This window comes from Chiloscyllium plagiosum, chromosome 12, assembly GCF_004010195.1.
Source record: "Chiloscyllium plagiosum isolate BGI_BamShark_2017 chromosome 12, ASM401019v2, whole genome shotgun sequence".
NCBI classification, from domain to species: Eukaryota; Metazoa; Chordata; class Chondrichthyes; order Orectolobiformes; family Hemiscylliidae; genus Chiloscyllium; species Chiloscyllium plagiosum.
Genome location: NC_057721.1, coordinates 70,111,528 through 70,130,818, shown reverse-complemented (window position 1 = coordinate 70,130,818; position 19,291 = coordinate 70,111,528). Strand labels below are relative to the sequence as shown.

General features: G+C 41.3%; 1 protein-coding gene across 1 annotated transcript in view; it reads left to right on the top strand.

The window, feature by feature from the left end:
• The window catches only part of LOC122555399 (interferon-induced GTP-binding protein Mx1-like), a 56,362-nt gene that overhangs the window by 35,282 nt on the left and 1,789 nt on the right, over positions 1–19,291 (top strand). Inside the window, exons 6-13 of the mRNA XM_043701370.1 lie at positions 1,314–1,452; positions 4,404–4,602; positions 5,826–5,904; positions 6,011–6,133; positions 8,156–8,300; positions 13,732–13,890; positions 16,053–16,129; positions 18,268–18,531. Coding sequence (XP_043557305.1) covers positions 1,314–1,452; positions 4,404–4,602; positions 5,826–5,904; positions 6,011–6,133; positions 8,156–8,300; positions 13,732–13,890; positions 16,053–16,129; positions 18,268–18,531 — 1,185 coding nt within the window. The remainder of the gene's footprint in view (positions 1–1,313; positions 1,453–4,403; positions 4,603–5,825; positions 5,905–6,010; positions 6,134–8,155; positions 8,301–13,731; positions 13,891–16,052; positions 16,130–18,267; positions 18,532–19,291) is intronic.

The following is a 19,291-nucleotide window of genomic DNA, read 5'->3' as shown; positions in this document are numbered from 1 at the left end:
TGTATGGAATGAGCTGCCAGAGTATGTGGTGGAGGCTGGTACAATTGCAACATTTAAGAGGCATTTGGAGGGGTATATGAATAGGAAGGGTTTGGAGGGATATGGGCCGTGTGCTGGCAGGTGGGACTAGATTGGATTGGGATATCTGGTCTGTTTCCATGCTGTACACCTCTATGACTCTATGACTCTATGAGCCAGAACATTCAGGAGAGTTGTTTGGAAGCTCTTCTACAAACAGAAGGAGGAAGCCATTTGGAAGTCTCTTCCACAAATGGTAGATGGTGCAGGGTCAATTTTAATTTTAAATCCGAGGTCTAAGCAAAGATATTAAGGAATATCAGCCAAAGGTAGGAATGTGGACTTAGGCCACAGTTCAGTCATAATGTTGTCATTCATCTTGAGATGACTAGAATACAAAAGCAGGGATGTACTTCTGAGGCTTTATAAGATTCTGATCAGACCACATTTAGAATATTGTGAGCAATGTTGAGCCCCATATCTCAAGAATGATGTATTGGACCTGGATCAGGTCCAGAGGAGACACATGAGAATGACCCCAGAAAGAAAGGCTTAACATATGAGGCATGTTTGAGGGTTCTGGGACTGTACCCGATACAGTTTAGAAGGATAAGGAGGGATCTGATTGAAACTTTCAGAAGATTGAACATTCTGGACAGAATGGACGTTAGGAAGATGTTTATGTTGGCAGGAGAGATGAGAACCTGAGGGCACAGCCACAGAGTAAAGGGAAGACTTTTTGGAATGGAGATAAAGAGCAACTTCTTCAGCCAGGAAGTGGTGAATCTGTGGAATTAATTGCTACAGAAGGCTGTGGAGGCCAGGTCATTGAGTATATTTAAAACAGAGATAGATAAGTTCTTAAGTACCAAGGGAATAAAACTTATGCAGACAAAGTGGGAAAATGGGGTTGAAAAATCTATCAGCCATGATTGATTGATGGAGCAGACTTGATGGGCTGAATGGCCCATACCCTATATGTTATGGTCTTATCCCATTGAATGATGCTACAGCCTCGAGGAGCTGAATGGTCTACCAATCTTCCAATGTCCTTCTGAAAGGGAGCTTACTTAACTGCTCCATTTCACTTGAATTTTGAGAACAGTGCAATATTAAAAAGGTCAGAAAATGTGCCTTTTTTTCAGCAATAGTCAATAACAGTTAAGTAAGGAAACACATAAAAATTGTTGTGGTTGGCTTCATTAAGTGATTTTTGCTTCTGAATTATTTTACTACTTCTCATTAACTTTGTTTTGGTTACTTCCTAATTCTAATACATTAATATTTTATTGCAGATTAAGAAACTCATTAAGTCATTTATTAGACGACAAGAAACGATTAACCTGGTGGTTGTGCCATGCAACGTTGACATAGCAACCACAGAAGCTCTGAAAATGGCAAAGGAAGTGGACCCTTCTGGAGAGAGGACTCTGGGTAATTAAAATAAAAAATGTCCGTGTAGCCATGATGATACTGAGACAGTTTTAAATAAAATCCCATTAGTTGCATTATTCACAGGGAAAAGAGGTTTGGGTGGGTTATTCTTCGGAGGGTTGGTATGGACCTGTTGGAAAAAAGAAAAACAAAACAAAGAAAGAAAAAAAAATTAAATAAATCCTGAACACATTTGCTCAATCATCAGATATATTGGAAATAAAAGCTATTGAATTTTTGGGCCTTAAAAGAATGAAAGAATTTGGGGATACTGAGAAAATTGTAGGGTTTTTAAAATTTATTCATGGAATGTAGGCTTCATGGCTAGGCCTGCACCTATTGTACGGCCCCTGTTGCATTTGAAGATGGTCCTTCTTGAACCACAGCAGTCCTTGGGTTGTTGGAACACCCACAGCGGGAGTTCCAGGATTTTAATCCATTGACACTGAAGGAGCAACAAAACATTTCCAAGTCAGGATTCAGAGTGGTTTGGAATGGAGCTTGCAGGTGGTAATTTCTCTGCCACCTTTGTCCTTCTAGATGGGAGTAGTTGTGGGTTTGGAAGGCACTTCTAGGATTCTTATTGAATTAAGAGGTCAGTTATCATCTTTTTGAATGTTGAAAGTACTGAGTCCCACTCTTAGTTGTTATGTTCATGTGAAAATGGGCAGAACCGAGATCAAATTGGATCGTTTCTTGCCAACGAATAAGAATCAGGGCCATCACAGTATGTGAAGAGAAGTAGGTAGGTAGACATATAGGAAGACCAAACGCTTTGTCCTGACACAAACGATTGAAATGCAGCACTTTTATTTTGTGCCACCACATTAATTAAAGTTAAACATCACACAACACCAGGTTATAGTCCAACAGGTTTATTTGGAAGTAGAAGCTTTCGGAGTGCTGCTCCTCCATCAGATAGGATGATCCTGCTCCACAACCACCTGATGAAGGAGCAGTGCTTTGAAAGCTAGTACTTCCATATAAACCTTTTGGACTATAACCTGGTGTTGTGTGATTTTTAACTTTGTCCACCCCAGTCCAACAGCCGCACTTCCTCATCATATTAATTAAAGTTGTACGATGATCATCAATGCTATATGCAGCCCCACAGATCAGTATAGATGATGTGATTTTATGCCTTTGAAAATCACAATTCACCATGAAAATACTTCAGTTTCCTCATGGAACACACTCTGAATCATTATTTTAAGAAAGAAGTCAGTCTGTTTAAAATATGGACACAGTGGCTTCACCCATTAAACTACTTTAGCATGTTAATATCACTAGTACAATTATAATAGTGTAATATTTACAGTTGATAGTTTAATTGCAGAGATCGTGAGATCAGTTCCCATCCTAGCAGATTTTGTCATTGAATTCACTAAATTTCAAATGTTTTGTATCTATATTTTAAAAAAATAAAGTTTGAAAATTTACCCAGGATATTAGACACTCTAATGTAGAACTCTGCAGGAGGTGTAGGATTTTTGTTTGATTTGTTTGAATGGATGGACAATCCTCTTGGGCCCACTGACATCAGCACTGAAAGCTTGTGTACTTGCTCCTGGCCAAGGAACCCCAGAGACAAATGCAAACAGCACACACTCGTTGGTGTATAGCTGAACACAACTGGGTCATGTTGCAAATGGATCTGAAAGAGTTAATATTGAGGAGTGCAATAAGCACCACCCACTTTGTAGACCACCTCAAAGTCTGTGCAAACAATGTCACTCACAGAGTCAAAGAGCTGTAGAGCACAGCAACAGACCATTTGTTCCAGCTCACCCTTGCCGACCAGATATTCTAAATTAATCTAGTCCCATTTGCCAGCATTTGGCCCATAGCCTCTAAACCCTTCCTATTCATATACTCATCCAGATGCCTTGTAAATGTTGTAACTGTACCAGCCTCCACCACTTCCTCTGGCAGATCATTTCATACATGTAATACCCTCTGTGTGAAAAAAGTTGCCCCTTAGGTTCCTTTTAAATCTTTCCCCTCTCACCTTAAACCTATGCCCTTTGGCTTTAGACTCCCCTACCCTGGGAAAAAGACTTTGGCTATTCACCATATGCCCCTCATGATTTTATAAACTTTTATAAACTTTTATAAGCTTCTTTAACACCCCCCCCCCCCCCCTCTGATGCTACAGGGAAAATAGCCCTAAGCTATTTAGCCTCTCCCAATAGTTCACACCTTCTAACCCTGGCAGCATCCTTGTAAATCTTTTCTAAACCCTTTCAAGTTTCATAACATCTTTCCTATAGCAGGGAGAACAGAATTAGATTACATTAACTACATTATGGAAACAGGCCCTTTGACCCAACAAGTCCATACCGACCCTCCGAAGAGTAACCCACCCAGACCCATTCCCCACATATACCCCTGACTAATGCACCTAACACTACAGGCAATTTAGCAAGGCCAATTCACCTAACCTGCACATCTTTGGAATGTGGGAGGAAACCGGAGAACTCAGAGGAAATCCACGCAGACACAGGGAGAATGTGCAAACTCTACACAGTCAGTCGCCCAAAGCTGAAATCGAACCCGGGTTCCTGGCGCTGTGAGGCAGTATTCCAAAAGTGGCCTCACCAATGTCCTGTACAGCCACAGCATGATGTCCCGACTCCTGTACATATCGAATCAACTATTAACTAGCTGCTAACATACTCTGAACTATATCTCATTAACTGCAAGAGATTCTTCATGCTAGTCCAGGAAGTGGTTTCCTCTAGTCCAGTATGACTGAGCATGGGCTGCACTTAAAGAGGAAGGCAGCATCAACTTTCATAATGAACAGCAGCTCACACAGTCCAAAAAGCTGTCATGACCCTACAACAGATGGGACAAGAGAGGAATTCACACTTGAACAATAATAACTAATGCAACAGCAAAGTGACATTGTTTTCTCATCAATTCTCAACACACAATTGTTGGGATTGCAGGTATTCTAACCAAACCTGACCTGGTTGACAAGGGAACAGAAAGCAACGTGGTGGATATTGTACAGAACCTTGTTGTGGAGCTGAAGAAGGGTTACATGATTGTCAAGTGCCGTGGACAACAAGACATTAATGACCAACTGTCATTGAGTGAAGCAATAGAGAAAGAGAGGAGGTTTTTTGAAGACCATGAGGACTACAGGTAAAACCAAAAACAATAAAGAACTTCTGTCATGTCAAGATCTTGAATTAAATCTATCTATATTCTCTCCAGCACCACGTCCCTTTAACATCTCAACCCTGTGCTCTCTGGTGAACACATACTCCCACTCTAATAACGTTTTGATTTTAAAATATTTGTCCTTCTATTCAAATGCTTCCATCGCTTGAGGATCTGAGGTCTGGAATTGTCTCTGTAAACCTCGCTCCCTGTCTCTTTTCTCTTTAATAAGATTCCTTAAAATGTAAGTTTTGACCAAGATTTTCATCACCAGCCCTAATATTTCACAATATAGTCAATGTCAAAATTGAGATACTTTCTGCGATGCTTCTTGGAATATATTACTACATTAAACATTCTCTATACATTTAAGTTGATGTTCTTCTAATTCAGAATATGTCTCTCCTGTATTTTTATTGCCTTACTTGGACTCTTTCTTTGTTCTTCCTTCATTTCCTGCCTTCTTCTCACTATTATATTCTAGCTTCCCTCCAATAAGTAGGAGCTTTATAATGTCCAGGATCGTCACCCAAAATCAATATTGTTTTGCTGTTATGGCTTCCCAATCTTCACTTTGAGAACATCATAAGGTCTTGCACCAGTAGAAGGAAGGCCCATTACCATTTCCACAGGTCAACAATAGATAACTGATGATGATGCCGCTCCTTTACCAAGATTATGCTGTCCTTGGCATTTTTTTCAGGGAGGAGAAAGTGAGGTCTGCAGATGCTGGAGATCAGAGCTGAAAATGTGTTGCTGGAAAAGCGCAGCAGGTCAGGCAGCATCCAGGGAACAGGAGAATCGATGTTTCGGGCATAAGCCCTTCTTCATTTTTTTTAGGGAGGTCATGAAAGTGGCGATTCTGAAAAATCGAGGTTTGAAGGGTTTTAGGGGCAATTTGATTATAGCTAACAGATACCGCCTCAGGTAAAAGGCTTTCAAGTTTAAAACAATCCTCGTACAATGAAAAGGGAGTGGCCAGGGCTCCCAGCTGAGCTTTTCTCTGGTTTGGTCTGGTTTGGTTTTAGTTCCCAGTTTTAATCTCCTTGTAACCATGTCCTGTATTGGTTATCTGATCATATTCATTCATCTTGATTTACATCGTCAGTTCGTGACCTTATTCCAAAACAATTTTGCTTCCATGTGTTTGTGTTCCTGGAAATGGCCCACCATATGGCTAATTTGTGCAATTTCTTGCCCATTAGACCTCTTTTGGATGATAATAAGGCCACCATCCCATGCTTGGCTGAAAGGCTCACGACAGAGCTTGTGGCACACATCTTGGTAAGCTTTTGTCACATATTTTATGGTTCAATTTCCAGCGGTTACATCAGTTACTTCCACATGGGATTTTGTACATTGTTGATCACGTTCTTGTGTTTTTTTTAAGAAATCATTGCCCGAATTATCAAAGGACATTGAAGAGAAACTGTCTGCAACAACCAAAGACTTGGAACGATATGGAGAGGGAGTTCCAGACACTGCCCATGAGAAAACAACTTTCTTGATTCAGGTTGGTTTTGCAACTGTTAAATCCTACAAGGATTGAAAAGTATCCAAACTAACAATGAGAAATGGCTAATGTGATTCTAATGGGCATCCCCAAATTAGATCTGAACCCTGACATCAGGGATTCCATCGAACATTAACAAGGCAAAACCTACACCACTTCATATAAGTCCAGTAGCAGAAAAAAATTAAACCAAGGTCAAACACTCCTTAAAACAAGGCTTCCTCAACTTCAATCAATCACAGGAACCAGATATTGCTGCACCAATATACTATACTTCCAGACAGCTGAAGTCCAGTCCATCTGTGGGATTCCTGGTAGAATTGTAGCTTTGATCCCCAAACAGAAAGCTTATTTTAGTTTTAGTGCTTTAATCACAGCTGCTTCACAAAAGGCGTACATCCAAGTTTATTCAAAAGCAGGAATCTGGCCTCCTTGTACAGAGGCTGCTAACTTTGGATAATATCTGGAGATTTTGTCATATGACATTCCTCCAACCTCCAACCTCCAACCTCCAACCTCCCCTTCCCACCGGCCAACTCAACAACGAGACCTACTTCACTAATATTTCTATAATGAATATTCCAATGTGCAAAGAAAGTGGGGAAAACAAACATTTTTCAAAACTTGCTATGTTTCTTGACCCCAAAGCTGCCTTCAAAGTGGGACCTGATGTGAATCATTCTGGACCAATGATAGGAACAGACGCTCCTCATGCTGGTGGTGCCTGCCATTGGTTGACAAATTAACAAGCTTCCTCTGGACTTTGCATACTGAGGAGTTAGTGGTGGAGGCCCCATGCTTGTGAGTCAGAAGAGGATATCTCTCCCCTGACCTGATCCATCACCACTTTCATAAATCCTGCCCCACCAGGTCTTGTGCAATATGGGCACTGCTTAGATAGGGGAATCTGCAATGTGTGAATCTGCATTACTGCATGCAATTCTGCTTGCCCTGTCATAAGAAGGATGTTGTTGACTTGGAAAGTGTACAGAAAAGATTTGCAAGGATGTTACTGAGACTGGAAGGTTTGAGTTATAAGGACAGGTTGGATAGGCTGGGACTTTTATTCCCTAGATCGTATGAGGCTGAGGGGTCACCTTTATAGTGGCTTATAAGATCATGAAGGGCATGGATAAGGTGAATAACCAAGGTCTTTTCCCCAGGGTAGGGGAGTCCAAAAACAGAGGGCATAGATTTGAGGTGAGAGGGGAAAGATTTAAAAGGGACCTGAGGGATAACTTTTTCACACAGGATGTTGCATATATGGAACGAGCTGTCAGAGGAAGTGGTAGAGTTGGTTACAATTGCAACTTTTAAAAGACATTTGGACAGATGCGTGGATACGAGAGGTTTAAAGGGATATGGGCCAATCATTGGAAACAGGACTAGGATACCTGGTCAACATGGATGGTTGGGCTGAAGGGCCTGTTTTCATGCTGTATGACTCTATGTCACTGTTCCATCATACGTTGTCACTCTGCAAACCTGTTTTATTCATCATGCACGTTTAATAACTGTTAGCATTACAAGGTTGTAAAGAAATGTCTCCATGTCCACAGAAGTCAAAGTGGTTCACTATTTCATGTTTCATCAAATTAGATTAGAGATTAGATTATATTACAGTGTGGAAACAGGCCCTTCGGCCCAACAAGTCCACACCGACCCGCCGAAGCGAAACCCACCCATACCCCTACATTTACCCCTTATCTAACACTACGGGCAATTTAGTATGGCCAATTCACCTGACCCTGCACATCTTTGGAGTGTGGGAGGAAACCGGAGCACCCGGAGGAAACCCACGCAGACACGGGGAGAACGTGCAAACTCCACACAGTCGGTCGCCTGAGGCAGGAATTGAACCCGGGTCTCTGGCGCTGTGAGGCAGCAGTGCTAACCACTGTGCCACCGTGCCGCCCACAATTAAACACATCCCCAGTGCAATCACTCTCCACAGTTGCATTAACGCAGAGATATGAGCAACTAGTGATCACCATTGCTCACTGCTTTGTATTTTGTTCACAGAAACTCAATGATTTTGGTCAAAACCTCAGGAGTTTAGCTTCAGGTGAGGAACCTGATGATTGCATCAATGAGGAGAGGTGCTACACAAAAGTGCGGAATGAGTTTGAAAACTGGAAACATCAGCTCGACAGAGTAAAACATCAGTGTGAGTGCTTGGGGTGAACAATTGTGTCGTGACTCCTTTCAGTGCCAAGCAGGGCTTTTGATTGAAAACTGGACAAAAACTGCTGTTAAAACTATCTCCTGGGTTACTGAACTGTAGATTCATGTAGCTTATACACTTTAATCCTCCTTTTAATTTGTAATGATTCATGTTAAAACAAACCAGCATTCAAGCCATGTTTGAACAGATTTAAGGTTCATTTGTTACAAGTTATTGCTGAAGGTTCTGTTCATATGAAAAGATTAAGTTATTAACAAGAAAACACAGGTACAAGATTAAAACATATTACACAAAAAGAATACTTAAAAGAAACAGTCCCAATAATTCTCGATGGTCTAACTCTGGTGTCCATTATTCTAAGTTCCGTCTGACTTGAAGTTGAGAAGTTAACATTTGAAGTAAAGTGTGCTGAGTCCCTTTGAAGTTCTACCTGATGTCTGCTATTTCATCGTAAACTGTGAATTCTTACACCTCCATTGCCTGTTTGGAAACACCTGGTATTTAAAGGGTCTTTACATGTCTCTCTGCAATTCGCTTCAATCTTATAGCTGGATCGTCAGCTGACTGGTAGCAGGCATGCTTTTAGTTTTTTTGCCTAGTTCCAGTCAGTTAATCCTTTTTTTGAACAGTGGTTTTCTTTTCCCGAAAAATACCAAACTGTAATTATACAATTGTGATACTATCATGATGATCAGGTTGGATCAGACTAGACGCAGAGTGAAGAAACTCATTGATGCAGAGGGCTGTGGAGGCCAAGTCACTGAGTGTATTTAAGACAGAGATAGATAGGTTCTTGATTGTTAAGGGGAGAAGGCAGGAAAATGGGATTGAGAAACATATCAACCATGGTTGAGTCTGCTCTACCATTCAATGAGCTGAATGGCCTAACTCTACTCCTATACCTTATGGTCATCTCCATGGTTCTTTGTTTTTTGTTACATTCCTTCACAACTGTCTTTTGTCCAAGTATCTATCAACATCAAAGATTGTTGCTTTGCTCTGCCTCACACATCTATCCCTTAGACACATGTCAAGCTTTCTTGGTTGTCCAAGGATATATTCTCCATTCTGATGATTGTTTGGCCTTTGTGTTTTACATTTCAATTGAAGGAGAACAGAGGTCTGTGTTTCTCTTTTAGAGATCAAACTATAAGCAGTAGGACAATTTGTCCTGCCGTACATCTCACAATGTGTTTTGTGTTTCTGTTTCTTTCTCTGTCTGTTTCATTACCTCATTGCATGTTGTTGGAGGCTTAAAGTCAGAGAGTCATAGAGATGTACAGCATGGAAACAGACCCTTCAGTCCAACTCGTCCACGCTGACCAGATACCCAAACTAGACCCACCTGCCAGCACCCGGCCCATATTACTCCAAATCCTTCCTATTCATATACCCATCCAAATGCCTTTTATTGGTTGCAATCATACTTGTCTCCACCACATACTCTGGCAGCTCAGTCCATACACATATTACCCTCTCCGTGAAAACGTTGCCCCTCAGGTCTGTTTTATGTCTTTCCCCACTCACCCTAAACCTATGCCCTCTAGTTCTGGACTCACCCACCCCAGGGAAGAGACTTTGGCTATTTACCCTATCCATGCCCCTCATGATTTTATAAACCTCTATAAGGTCACCCCTCAGCCTCCAACGCTCCATGGAAAACAGCCCTAGCCTAATCAACCTCTCCCTATAGCTCAAATCCTCCAACCCTGGCAACATCCTTGTAAATCTTTTCTGAACCCTTTCAAATTTCACAACATCCTTCCGATAGGAAGCAGACCAGATTTGCAGGCAGTATTCTGAAAGTGCCTTAACCAATGTCCTGTACAGCCACAACATGACCTCCCAACTCCTGTACTCAATACTCTGACCAATAAAGGAAAGCATACCAAACACCTTCTTCACTATCCTATCTACCTGCGACTCCACTTTCAAGGAGCTATGAACCAGAACTCCAAGGTCTCCTTGTTCAGCAATACACCCCAGGACCTTATGATTAAGTATATAAGTCCTGCTAAGATTTGATGTCCTATTCCTAATTCTTGTGGTCCTTTGCAATTTCTACTGGTGTGTCAGGAATGTAACATATGTGGTATGAATGTTCTTTTGGTTTATTTCAGTTTGGAAAATTCTTAAATGCCCGTGAAACACTTTGGGACCATTGGGATACCTTCTGGGGAAGGTGGGACCTGTACATGAAGGACGTGTTGCACCTGAACTGGAGGGGCTCAATTGACCTGGGTGGGAGATTTGCTCGTGTAGTTCAGAAGGGTTTAACCTAGTTTGGCAGGGGGTGTGGGAATCAGAGCCACATATCTGAGAGGGGGGCAGTGACAGGATGTAGTGAATCTGTCGGGAAGGTTTCTCACACGATGAAACAAAGGGATTAGTTAAAGTGTGTCTGCTTTAACGCAAGGAGTGTCAGAAATAAGAGTGACGAACTTAGAGCAAGGACCAGTGCTTGGAACTATGATGTTGTGGCCATAACGGAGACGTGGATTTCACAGGGGCAGGAATGGTTGCTTGTTGTTCCTGGGCTTAGAACATTTAAAAAGAACAGGAGGGTGGAAAAAGAGGAGGGGGTGTAGCATTACTAATCAGGGAGTGCAGCACAGCTACAGAAATGAAGGTTGTTGAGGAAGGTTTGAACTGACTCAGTATGGGTGGAAGGTAGGAACAGCAAGGGAGCAGCCACCACATTGGGGGTTTTCTGCAGACCCCCTAATAGCAATAGAGAGATTGAAGAACTCATAGGTGGGCAGATTTTGGAAAAATGCAGATGTAGCAGGGTGGTTGTTATGAGTGATTTCAACTTTCCCAATATCGATTGGAACCTCCTAAGTGCAGATGGTTTGGATGGAGCTGTTTTTGACAGGTGTGTTCAGGAGGGTTTCCTTATTCAGTATGTAGACAGGCCAACAAAGGGAGACGCCATTTTGGATTTGGAGCTCGGCAATGATCAGGGCACATGTCAGATCTCGCGGTTGGAGAACACTTTGATGACAGTGATCACGACTGCCTCACGTTTACCATAGCCTTGGAGAGTGAAAGGAGCAGTTACCGAGGGAAGATATTTAATTAGGGAAAAGGAAATTATGACGCTATCAGACAGGAGTTGGGAATTACAGTCTGGGAGCAATTGTTCCACAGAAAGGGCACAGCAGACAGGTGGAGACTGTTTAAGGAGCAGTTGTTGTGAGTTGTTCCTCTGAGACAGGTAAGAAGGGGTAAGATTAAGGAACCTTGGATGACGAGAACAGAGGTGTTTCTCGTCAAAAGGAAGAAGGCAGCTTATGTAAGGTGGAGGAAGCAAGGATCTAGCACAGCTTTAGAGGATTACAGGCTTGCTAGAAAGGAGCTCAGAAATGGACTGAGCAGAGCCAGGAGGGTGCATGAAAAAGGCTTGGCAAGAAGGATTAGGGAGAACCCAAAGGCATTTTACTTAAACGTGAGCAATAAGAGAATGATCAGCGAGAAGGTAGGGCCAATCAGGAATAGCAGAGGGAACTTGTGCGTGGAGTCTGAGCAGAAAGGGGAAGCCCTAAATGAGTTTTTTGCTTCGGTTTTCACAAAGGAAAAGGAATTTGTTGTGAATGAGAACTTTGAGGAGCTGGGATACAGGCTTGAACAGATCAAGATTGATGAAGTTGATGTGCTGGAAATTTTGGCAAACATTAAGATTGCTAAGTCCACAGGGCCAGACCAGATGTATTCTAGGCTGCTCCGGGAAGTGAAAATGAAGGTTGCTAAGCCATTGACAAAGATCTTTGCCTCCTCACTCTCCACAGGAGTCCTACAGCAGGATTGGAAGGAGGCAAATGTTGTTCCTCTTTTCAAAAAGGGTAATAGGGAAATCCTGGCAATTGCAGACCAGTCAGTCTGGTCAGTCTGTGGTCAGCAAGATTTTGGAAAGAATTCTGAGGGATAGGATTTATGACTATTTGGCAAAGCATAGTGTGATTAAAGGCAGTCTGCATGGCTTTATGAGGGTCAGGTCGTGCCTCACAAATCATATTGAGTTTTTTGAGGAGGTGACGAGATAGGTCGACGAAAGTTGAGCAGTGGATGTGGCATATGTGAACTTCAGCAAGACATTTGATAAGGTTCCCCATGGAATGCTCATTCATAAAGTCAGGAAGTATGGGATGCAGGGAGATTTGGCTGTCTATATTCAGGATTGGTTGGCTGACAGAAGACAGAGTTGTTGTAGATGGAAAGTATTCTGTCTGGAGGTCAGTGTTGAGTGGGGTCCCGCAGGGCTCTGTTCTTAGGCCTCTGCTCTTTATAGTTATTATAAATGACTTGGATGAGGAGGTTGAGGGGTGGGTTAGTAAATTTGCCGATGACACAAAGATTGGAGATGCTGTCGATAGTATCAAGGACTATTTCAGGCTGCAGCATGACATAGACATGATGCATAGCTGGGCTGAGAAATGGCAAATGGAGTTCAACCTTGATAAATGCGAAGTGATGCATTTTGGAAGTCGAACTCTAATGCTGAATACAGGATTATAGACAGGATTCTTGGCAGTGTGGTGGAACAGAGAGATCTTGGTGTTCAAGTGCATAGATCCCTCAAAGTTGCCACTCAACTGGATAGGGTTGTTAAGAAAGCATATGGTATTTTGGCTTTGAATTAACAGGGGGATCGAGTTTAAGAGCCACGAGGTTTTGCTACACATCTAAAAGTCCCTGGTGAGACCACACTTGGAATATTGTGTCCAGTTCTGGTCACCCTACTATAGGAAAGATACAGAGGCTTTAGAGAGGTGCAAAGAAGGTTTACCAGGATGCTGCCTGGGCTGGAGGGCTTGTCTTATGAAGAGAGGTTGACTAAGCTCAGACTTTTCTCTCTAGAGAGAAGGAGGAAGAGAGGAGACCTGATCGAGGTATCAAGGTAATGAGAGGCATGGATAGAGTCAATAGCCAAAGACTTTTCCCCAGGGCAGGATTGACTGGCACAAGGGGGTCATAGATTTAAGATATTTGGAGAAAGGTATAGAGGAGACGTCAGAGGAATTGTGAATGCATGGAATGCGTTGCCAGCTGTGGTAATGGAAGCTGAGTCATTAGGGATATTTAAGCAACTGCTGGTCATGCACATGGAGGGCAGTGAGCTGAGGGGTGCATAGGTTATGTTATTTTATTTTACATTAGGATTAAACCTCGGCACAACATCATGGGCCAAAGGGCCTGTTCTGGTTCTATGTCTATTTCTATGTCTAAAGTCATAAAATCCCCTCTAGGATAAGAATGTCTTTCTTTCTGATTGATGATCTGTGATGTGACCACAATTATTAGTCTCTTGCCTATGTCCAGAGCAAAGTATATTGCTGCTAGAGTATCACACAGTGAAGTATTAAATGTCTATTAAAAATGTGGCAATTTCCAATTTATTTATTTTCAATAACAGTCTATGAGATGATGTGTGATAAGGTGATGGAATATGAGAAGGCCTACCGTGGACGGGAGTTGCCTGGGTTCATCAATTACAAAACGTTTGAGTCAATAGTGAAGCAGCAGATTGTTAAACTGCAACAACCTGCCATTCAGACATTAAAGAACGTTACCGGTGAGTCAACTGAAACATTACTCATCAAAGAATGAAATCCAAATCATTCTTCGCTTGAATCTTTCGACTTCACCAGAATGACTTATTCCCTTTTCTCTTTATTATCCTATTCTTACCTTAAATTTATCTTATGTCCTTAAGGTCCTTCTTCACTCCAGTCACTAATCAAAGGGTGTAAACTGCTCATATGCTCCCTGGCCTTGATTAATTGTTCCACTAATTTGGCCATAAGGGAAGAGAGATATCATTCTGGTGAATCTCTTTCCTTGAGTAATCTCATAATTTCCTCAGAGTTTTTTTCAGTCCTTGCGTAAAGGGACTTTCAGTTTTCTATGACATCACTATCGATGTTGCAATGTCAGCAGGAATATATGTTGAAGCAATATTGGGTCATGTATGACACAGGTTAAAGGTACTATTTGCCATTGAGAAGGCTGATACCCTGGGAAGACTAGTATCGGCGAGCACTCTGTTTGAGCCATGAGGGCTGAGAATCTGACTTAGTTTGATTCTGTTTTATGATCGCCGTAAGGGTGAGTATAAACCCTTTATTTCCTCTTAGACCAGATGACACTCAAATTTCTTTCTTTCATTATTTATTCATGTATGCTTGGGAATTGTACATCTCCAAAAATGGCGGACAACTCAAATCTCTATCACAAGAACAAAGGTTTTGATACCAGTTTTATAGATAACAACCTTCCAATTTACTATTTTGGCAAATAATTTCTAATAAAAATGTTATACTTCACTTACTCATATCTTGACCCAAATTAGTACAAATGACTCTATTATCCAATTGAGTGCAAAATAACATACATGGCTACATTATCCAATCAGTTACACCATTACACATCCACAGCTCTCACTGTTAAAACATACTTGTTGTTAGAGGAAACCTAGGCTGCTTATCAGTCCTTCCTATTGCCTGTATTGTTTATTTTCCCTTTCGACCTCAGATGAGATTGTTGCATTTATGTTGAAATGTCACTGAGGACATTTGCTTCCTTAGACAAGAAAGTTACAGTTCTCCACTGTTTTGAATAAATAAATAAAACTTACCATACAACATTAGAAAAATAAAACAACCAAGTTTACAAGTCCACACTTTTAATGACCTAGCATTCAAATTCCCTCACAAGCCATTCCATCATCGACTGGGCGTTCACTCGCTTCTCCTGAAATTTCCCTCCATTAGAATCCTGAGGCTGTACAGATAAGCTTCCATTTCTTTTGAAGACGGTTAGCTTCCCTAGGATGGCACTAACTGTTTGTAAACTCCAGTACCTCTCAGCTGCAACAAACAAATACTGCTTGATGGTCATTGAGTATAAGTAAAACAGAGACAGATACAGTCTTGATTGCTGAGGGGGTCAAAGGGTACAGGGAGAAAGCGAGAAAATGGGATTGAAAAACCTATCAGCCATGATTGAATGGTGGAGCAGACTCAATGGGTCAAATGGCCTAATTTCTGCTCCAATGTCTATGGTCTTATGTTTGTGGTCATCCTTCCTTCCACTTTCAGCCATATCTAGCAATGACTTCCAGGCACTACCCCTGCTCTAACTACTTGAACCCAGCCAATAGCAGCACCGGTGATTTCTGAAGTCACTTCTTAAGTTTCTGAAAATCCTGGAAAAGTGCAGCAGGTCTGGCATCATCTGTGGGGGAGAAATCAGAGTTAGCGTTTCCGGTCGAATGACCCTTACTCAAAACTCAACCTCCTCAGAAATTTGACTACCCTGAGGGACCTCTGCAGTGAGACTGAGATGATTGACAATCAATGACTACAACTGTCTTCTTTTGTGAGGTATGAGTGAAACTAGAGGAGATTTTCCCCCTGAGTCCCATTGACTTCAGTTATGCTAGGGCATCTGTGTTTATACCAAGAATGAATGTTGTCCAGATTTTGCAGTATTTTGACACATTCTGCTTCTGTACTTGAGGTGACAAGGATGAAAGCTGAGAGAACATCACTTTTCTTGACCTTTGGTCGAGGGTAGGTCACTGATGATGATCCTCGATGGTCAGTTGTGGACAGTCAGGTTAAGACTGATCTTTCTACCTCATTGTTAATCCTATGCATTCACGTCAATCTTAAGCATTTTTGATTACTGTTATAATTATGTTCCTGACTCTTTCTTTCCCATTTTCACTTATAGAAATTGTCCGCGAGACTTTTACAGATGTCGCTTTCTACAATTTCAAGGGACTCCCTAATCTAATGAGAGCTGCCAAGGTACAGAGTAGATATTAATTCATAGGTTAAAAGTTATTGCTTTTCACCTGCAAAGCTATTTTACAAGACTATAAGAGTACATGTTACCTCATAAAGCATCAGAGAATTTGGGTTGAGGAAGTCAATTGTAGAATTTATTATTTAAAATAAATTGTTTCATATCTTGGTATAGGAAACATACATAATAGTGGCATCTGAATCAGTCAAGTCTTCACATGTTAATATCATCACTATTTTCAGGCATCTATGTTATCGACACATTTTCATCAGTTATCACTTGCAGGAAGAGCATAAGGGAGCTTTTCATGCTGTTGTTGACAATTATGGATGCTTATGGATATGTTGACATTTAGCACCATCTAGAACAGCAAGTCTAATGTTAGCAGGAAGACCATTTGTAGGATGGAATGTTTATTGAAAGATATTTTAATTTTAATTTCCTTAGAGGAGTGGCACAGTGTCTCAGTCGGTAGCACTGCTGTCTCACAATGACCATGGACCCTGGTTTGATTCCACCCTTGGGTGAAAGTGAGGACTGCAGATGCTGGACATCAGAGTCTAGATTAGAGTGGCGCTGGAAAAGCACAGCAGGTCAGGCAGCATCTGAGGAGCAGGAAAATCGATGTTTCGAGCAAAAACCCTTCTCATTCCTGATGAAGGGCTTTTGCCCGAAACATCAATTTGCCTGCTCCTCGGATGCTGCCTGACCTGCTGGGCTTTTCCAACACCACTCTAATCTAGACTTCCATCCTTGGGTGATCATCTGTGGGGAGTTTGCGGATTGTCCCTGTGTCTGCGTAGGTTTCCTCTGGGTGCACCGGTCTCCTCCCATTGTGCAAAGATGTGGATTGGCCATGTTAAGTTGTCAATAGTGACAAGAGATGTGCAGGTTAGGTGGATTAGCCATGGGAAAATGCAGGGTTACAGGGATAGGGTAGGGGGTGGCTATGGGTGGGATGCTCTTTGGAGGATTGGCATGGACGTGATGGTTCAAATAGTCTGCTTCCACACTGTTGGGATTCTATGAGTCACATGGTGTAGTGACTTGAGTTATGCTGAAATACACTAAAGCAGCTGAGCAACTTACAAGGAGTGCATTCATTCAACGAAGTATGTGCTAACTCTTGGATTGAGCTATCCAATGAGTCCCACCTCCCTGCTGTTTCCACAAGGGACTTTTTGAAAATCTGTTTCAAATCTCCATTTGAGATTTACTGTTGAAACTGCCTCCAACACACAAATAACTGTTGCATTCAGATTATGTTACTGAGCAAAACAATTTGTCCTCATGTCAATCTTGATGAGAGATGATTCCATATACTCTCTTCTTCTTTTAATGAATGAATCTTCATGTTATTTCACTGTTAGGATTGAATTTACAGCATACCCCAAGTGAACACTTCCCTGGACTAACATTTGCTGAGGTTTTTTCCCTGTAATGAATTCAATGACATTACAAAGAGGCTTAATCATCCCAGCTCCTGACACTACAAACTACTGAATGCAACCCATGACCCTTTAACCAAGAGTTCGCAATTACAGCCACATCCTCTACACCATGACGCTTTTGAATTTAACCCAGGTCAGCTCAATTAGCAATGCCCTGTTATTAGACATTGGCTTAGTTTAAACAGTTAATGTTGAAACACTTCAACCATCGAGAATGCTGGTTTCTCTTTCAGAACTTGGACCGGAATTCAACATCCATCAAGGCTTCTTCTTCCAATCTATAAATCCATTGGTGGGGCTCCATGAAATTCTGCCAATAGCAACAGGAATAGTTAATTCAGTCCTAAGAGTCTGTACTCCCGTCCAATTAGACTGTGGCTGATTTGTATGTTAACAGCATTTACCATTAAAACGATGCCTTCTTACTTAGGATTTCCTCACTACAACTATTGGTCTCTCCCTCTAAAACAGTTAGTTATCATAATCACCCCAATTACCATTGCTCTATCATTTTCTGCACTCAAAGTTATAAAAGGTTAGTCAATTCATTCTTGCCTCATAATTTAATTACTTCATCCTCAGTACAATTCTGTTGGGCAGACACATTATCCTGACCAATTAGAGACAAAATTGAGATGAATGAACATATCTGGAACGAAGAATCACAGTGTTCATATTTTTATCACTAGATAAGGATTGAAGACCTAAAGAAGCAACAAGAGAGCTTGGCTGAAACACAGCTGCAAATTCAATTCAAAATTGAAAATGTGGTGTATTCCCAAGACAGTATCTATGGTCAGAAGCTCACGAAAGCAAAGTCTAAATCTGAAGAAGGTTCACACAGGGATGACAAACGTTCAAGTACAAAGAACTTTGATTTTATCAATCCGTCTCTGCCTAACAACGGTGCAACAATCCATGAAATGACAACTCATCTGAAAATATACTACACGGTAGGTTCAGATCCCTTCTGAATGGGTTTAAATAGATATTTGTGTAGATTGTAGAAAATTAAAACAGGAAGAATGGAGAGAGAGATTGTGTCCATTTAACTCCTAACAAAATCTCAATTGATTGATATGCGATTAGTAGAAGTAACTGATGTGTTGAAGCTGTTTCATGCAAAGCAGAACAATGTCGACAGCAATTTGCTGAGTGGCCAATGAAATAGATTTTATTAGAAACTGCCTTGGAAGAAGAATATTAGATTGCAAACTACGTAGCAGCACATCACAATCTGTGATGACAGCTTTTCTTTTGTGAAAAGATTCTTCCTTCTCTTACATGTTGAATATCTCAAGAATGTTCCAATACAGTAATTAATAAATCATTGGTAATGTTTGTACATCAAATTTCAGTGTTCTTAATCTCAGCACGATGTTTCTTGGGAATAGTGTAACAATTAAGAACTGAGTTGACATTCTGAAGACCCATGAGTACCGGATGCTTCCAAGATTGGATCAATTGTGGCAAGTCAGTAATAACTGGTTGATGGATACTAGATTTTAGAGGCAAGAGGCTAATCAGTTATTGGAGGAAAGGATGAGGGAAAGTAATGAGTTCAACATCTTTGTAGTCCTGGGTAGTAATGAGAGACAGTCAGAGGCAGTGAAACAAGTCTTGCAATCAACTTGGTGAGGATGCAGAGCGGAGAAGTAATTTAGATAATTCACTAGGACCTTAGAACACAGAGACAGGTACACAAATCTTTGA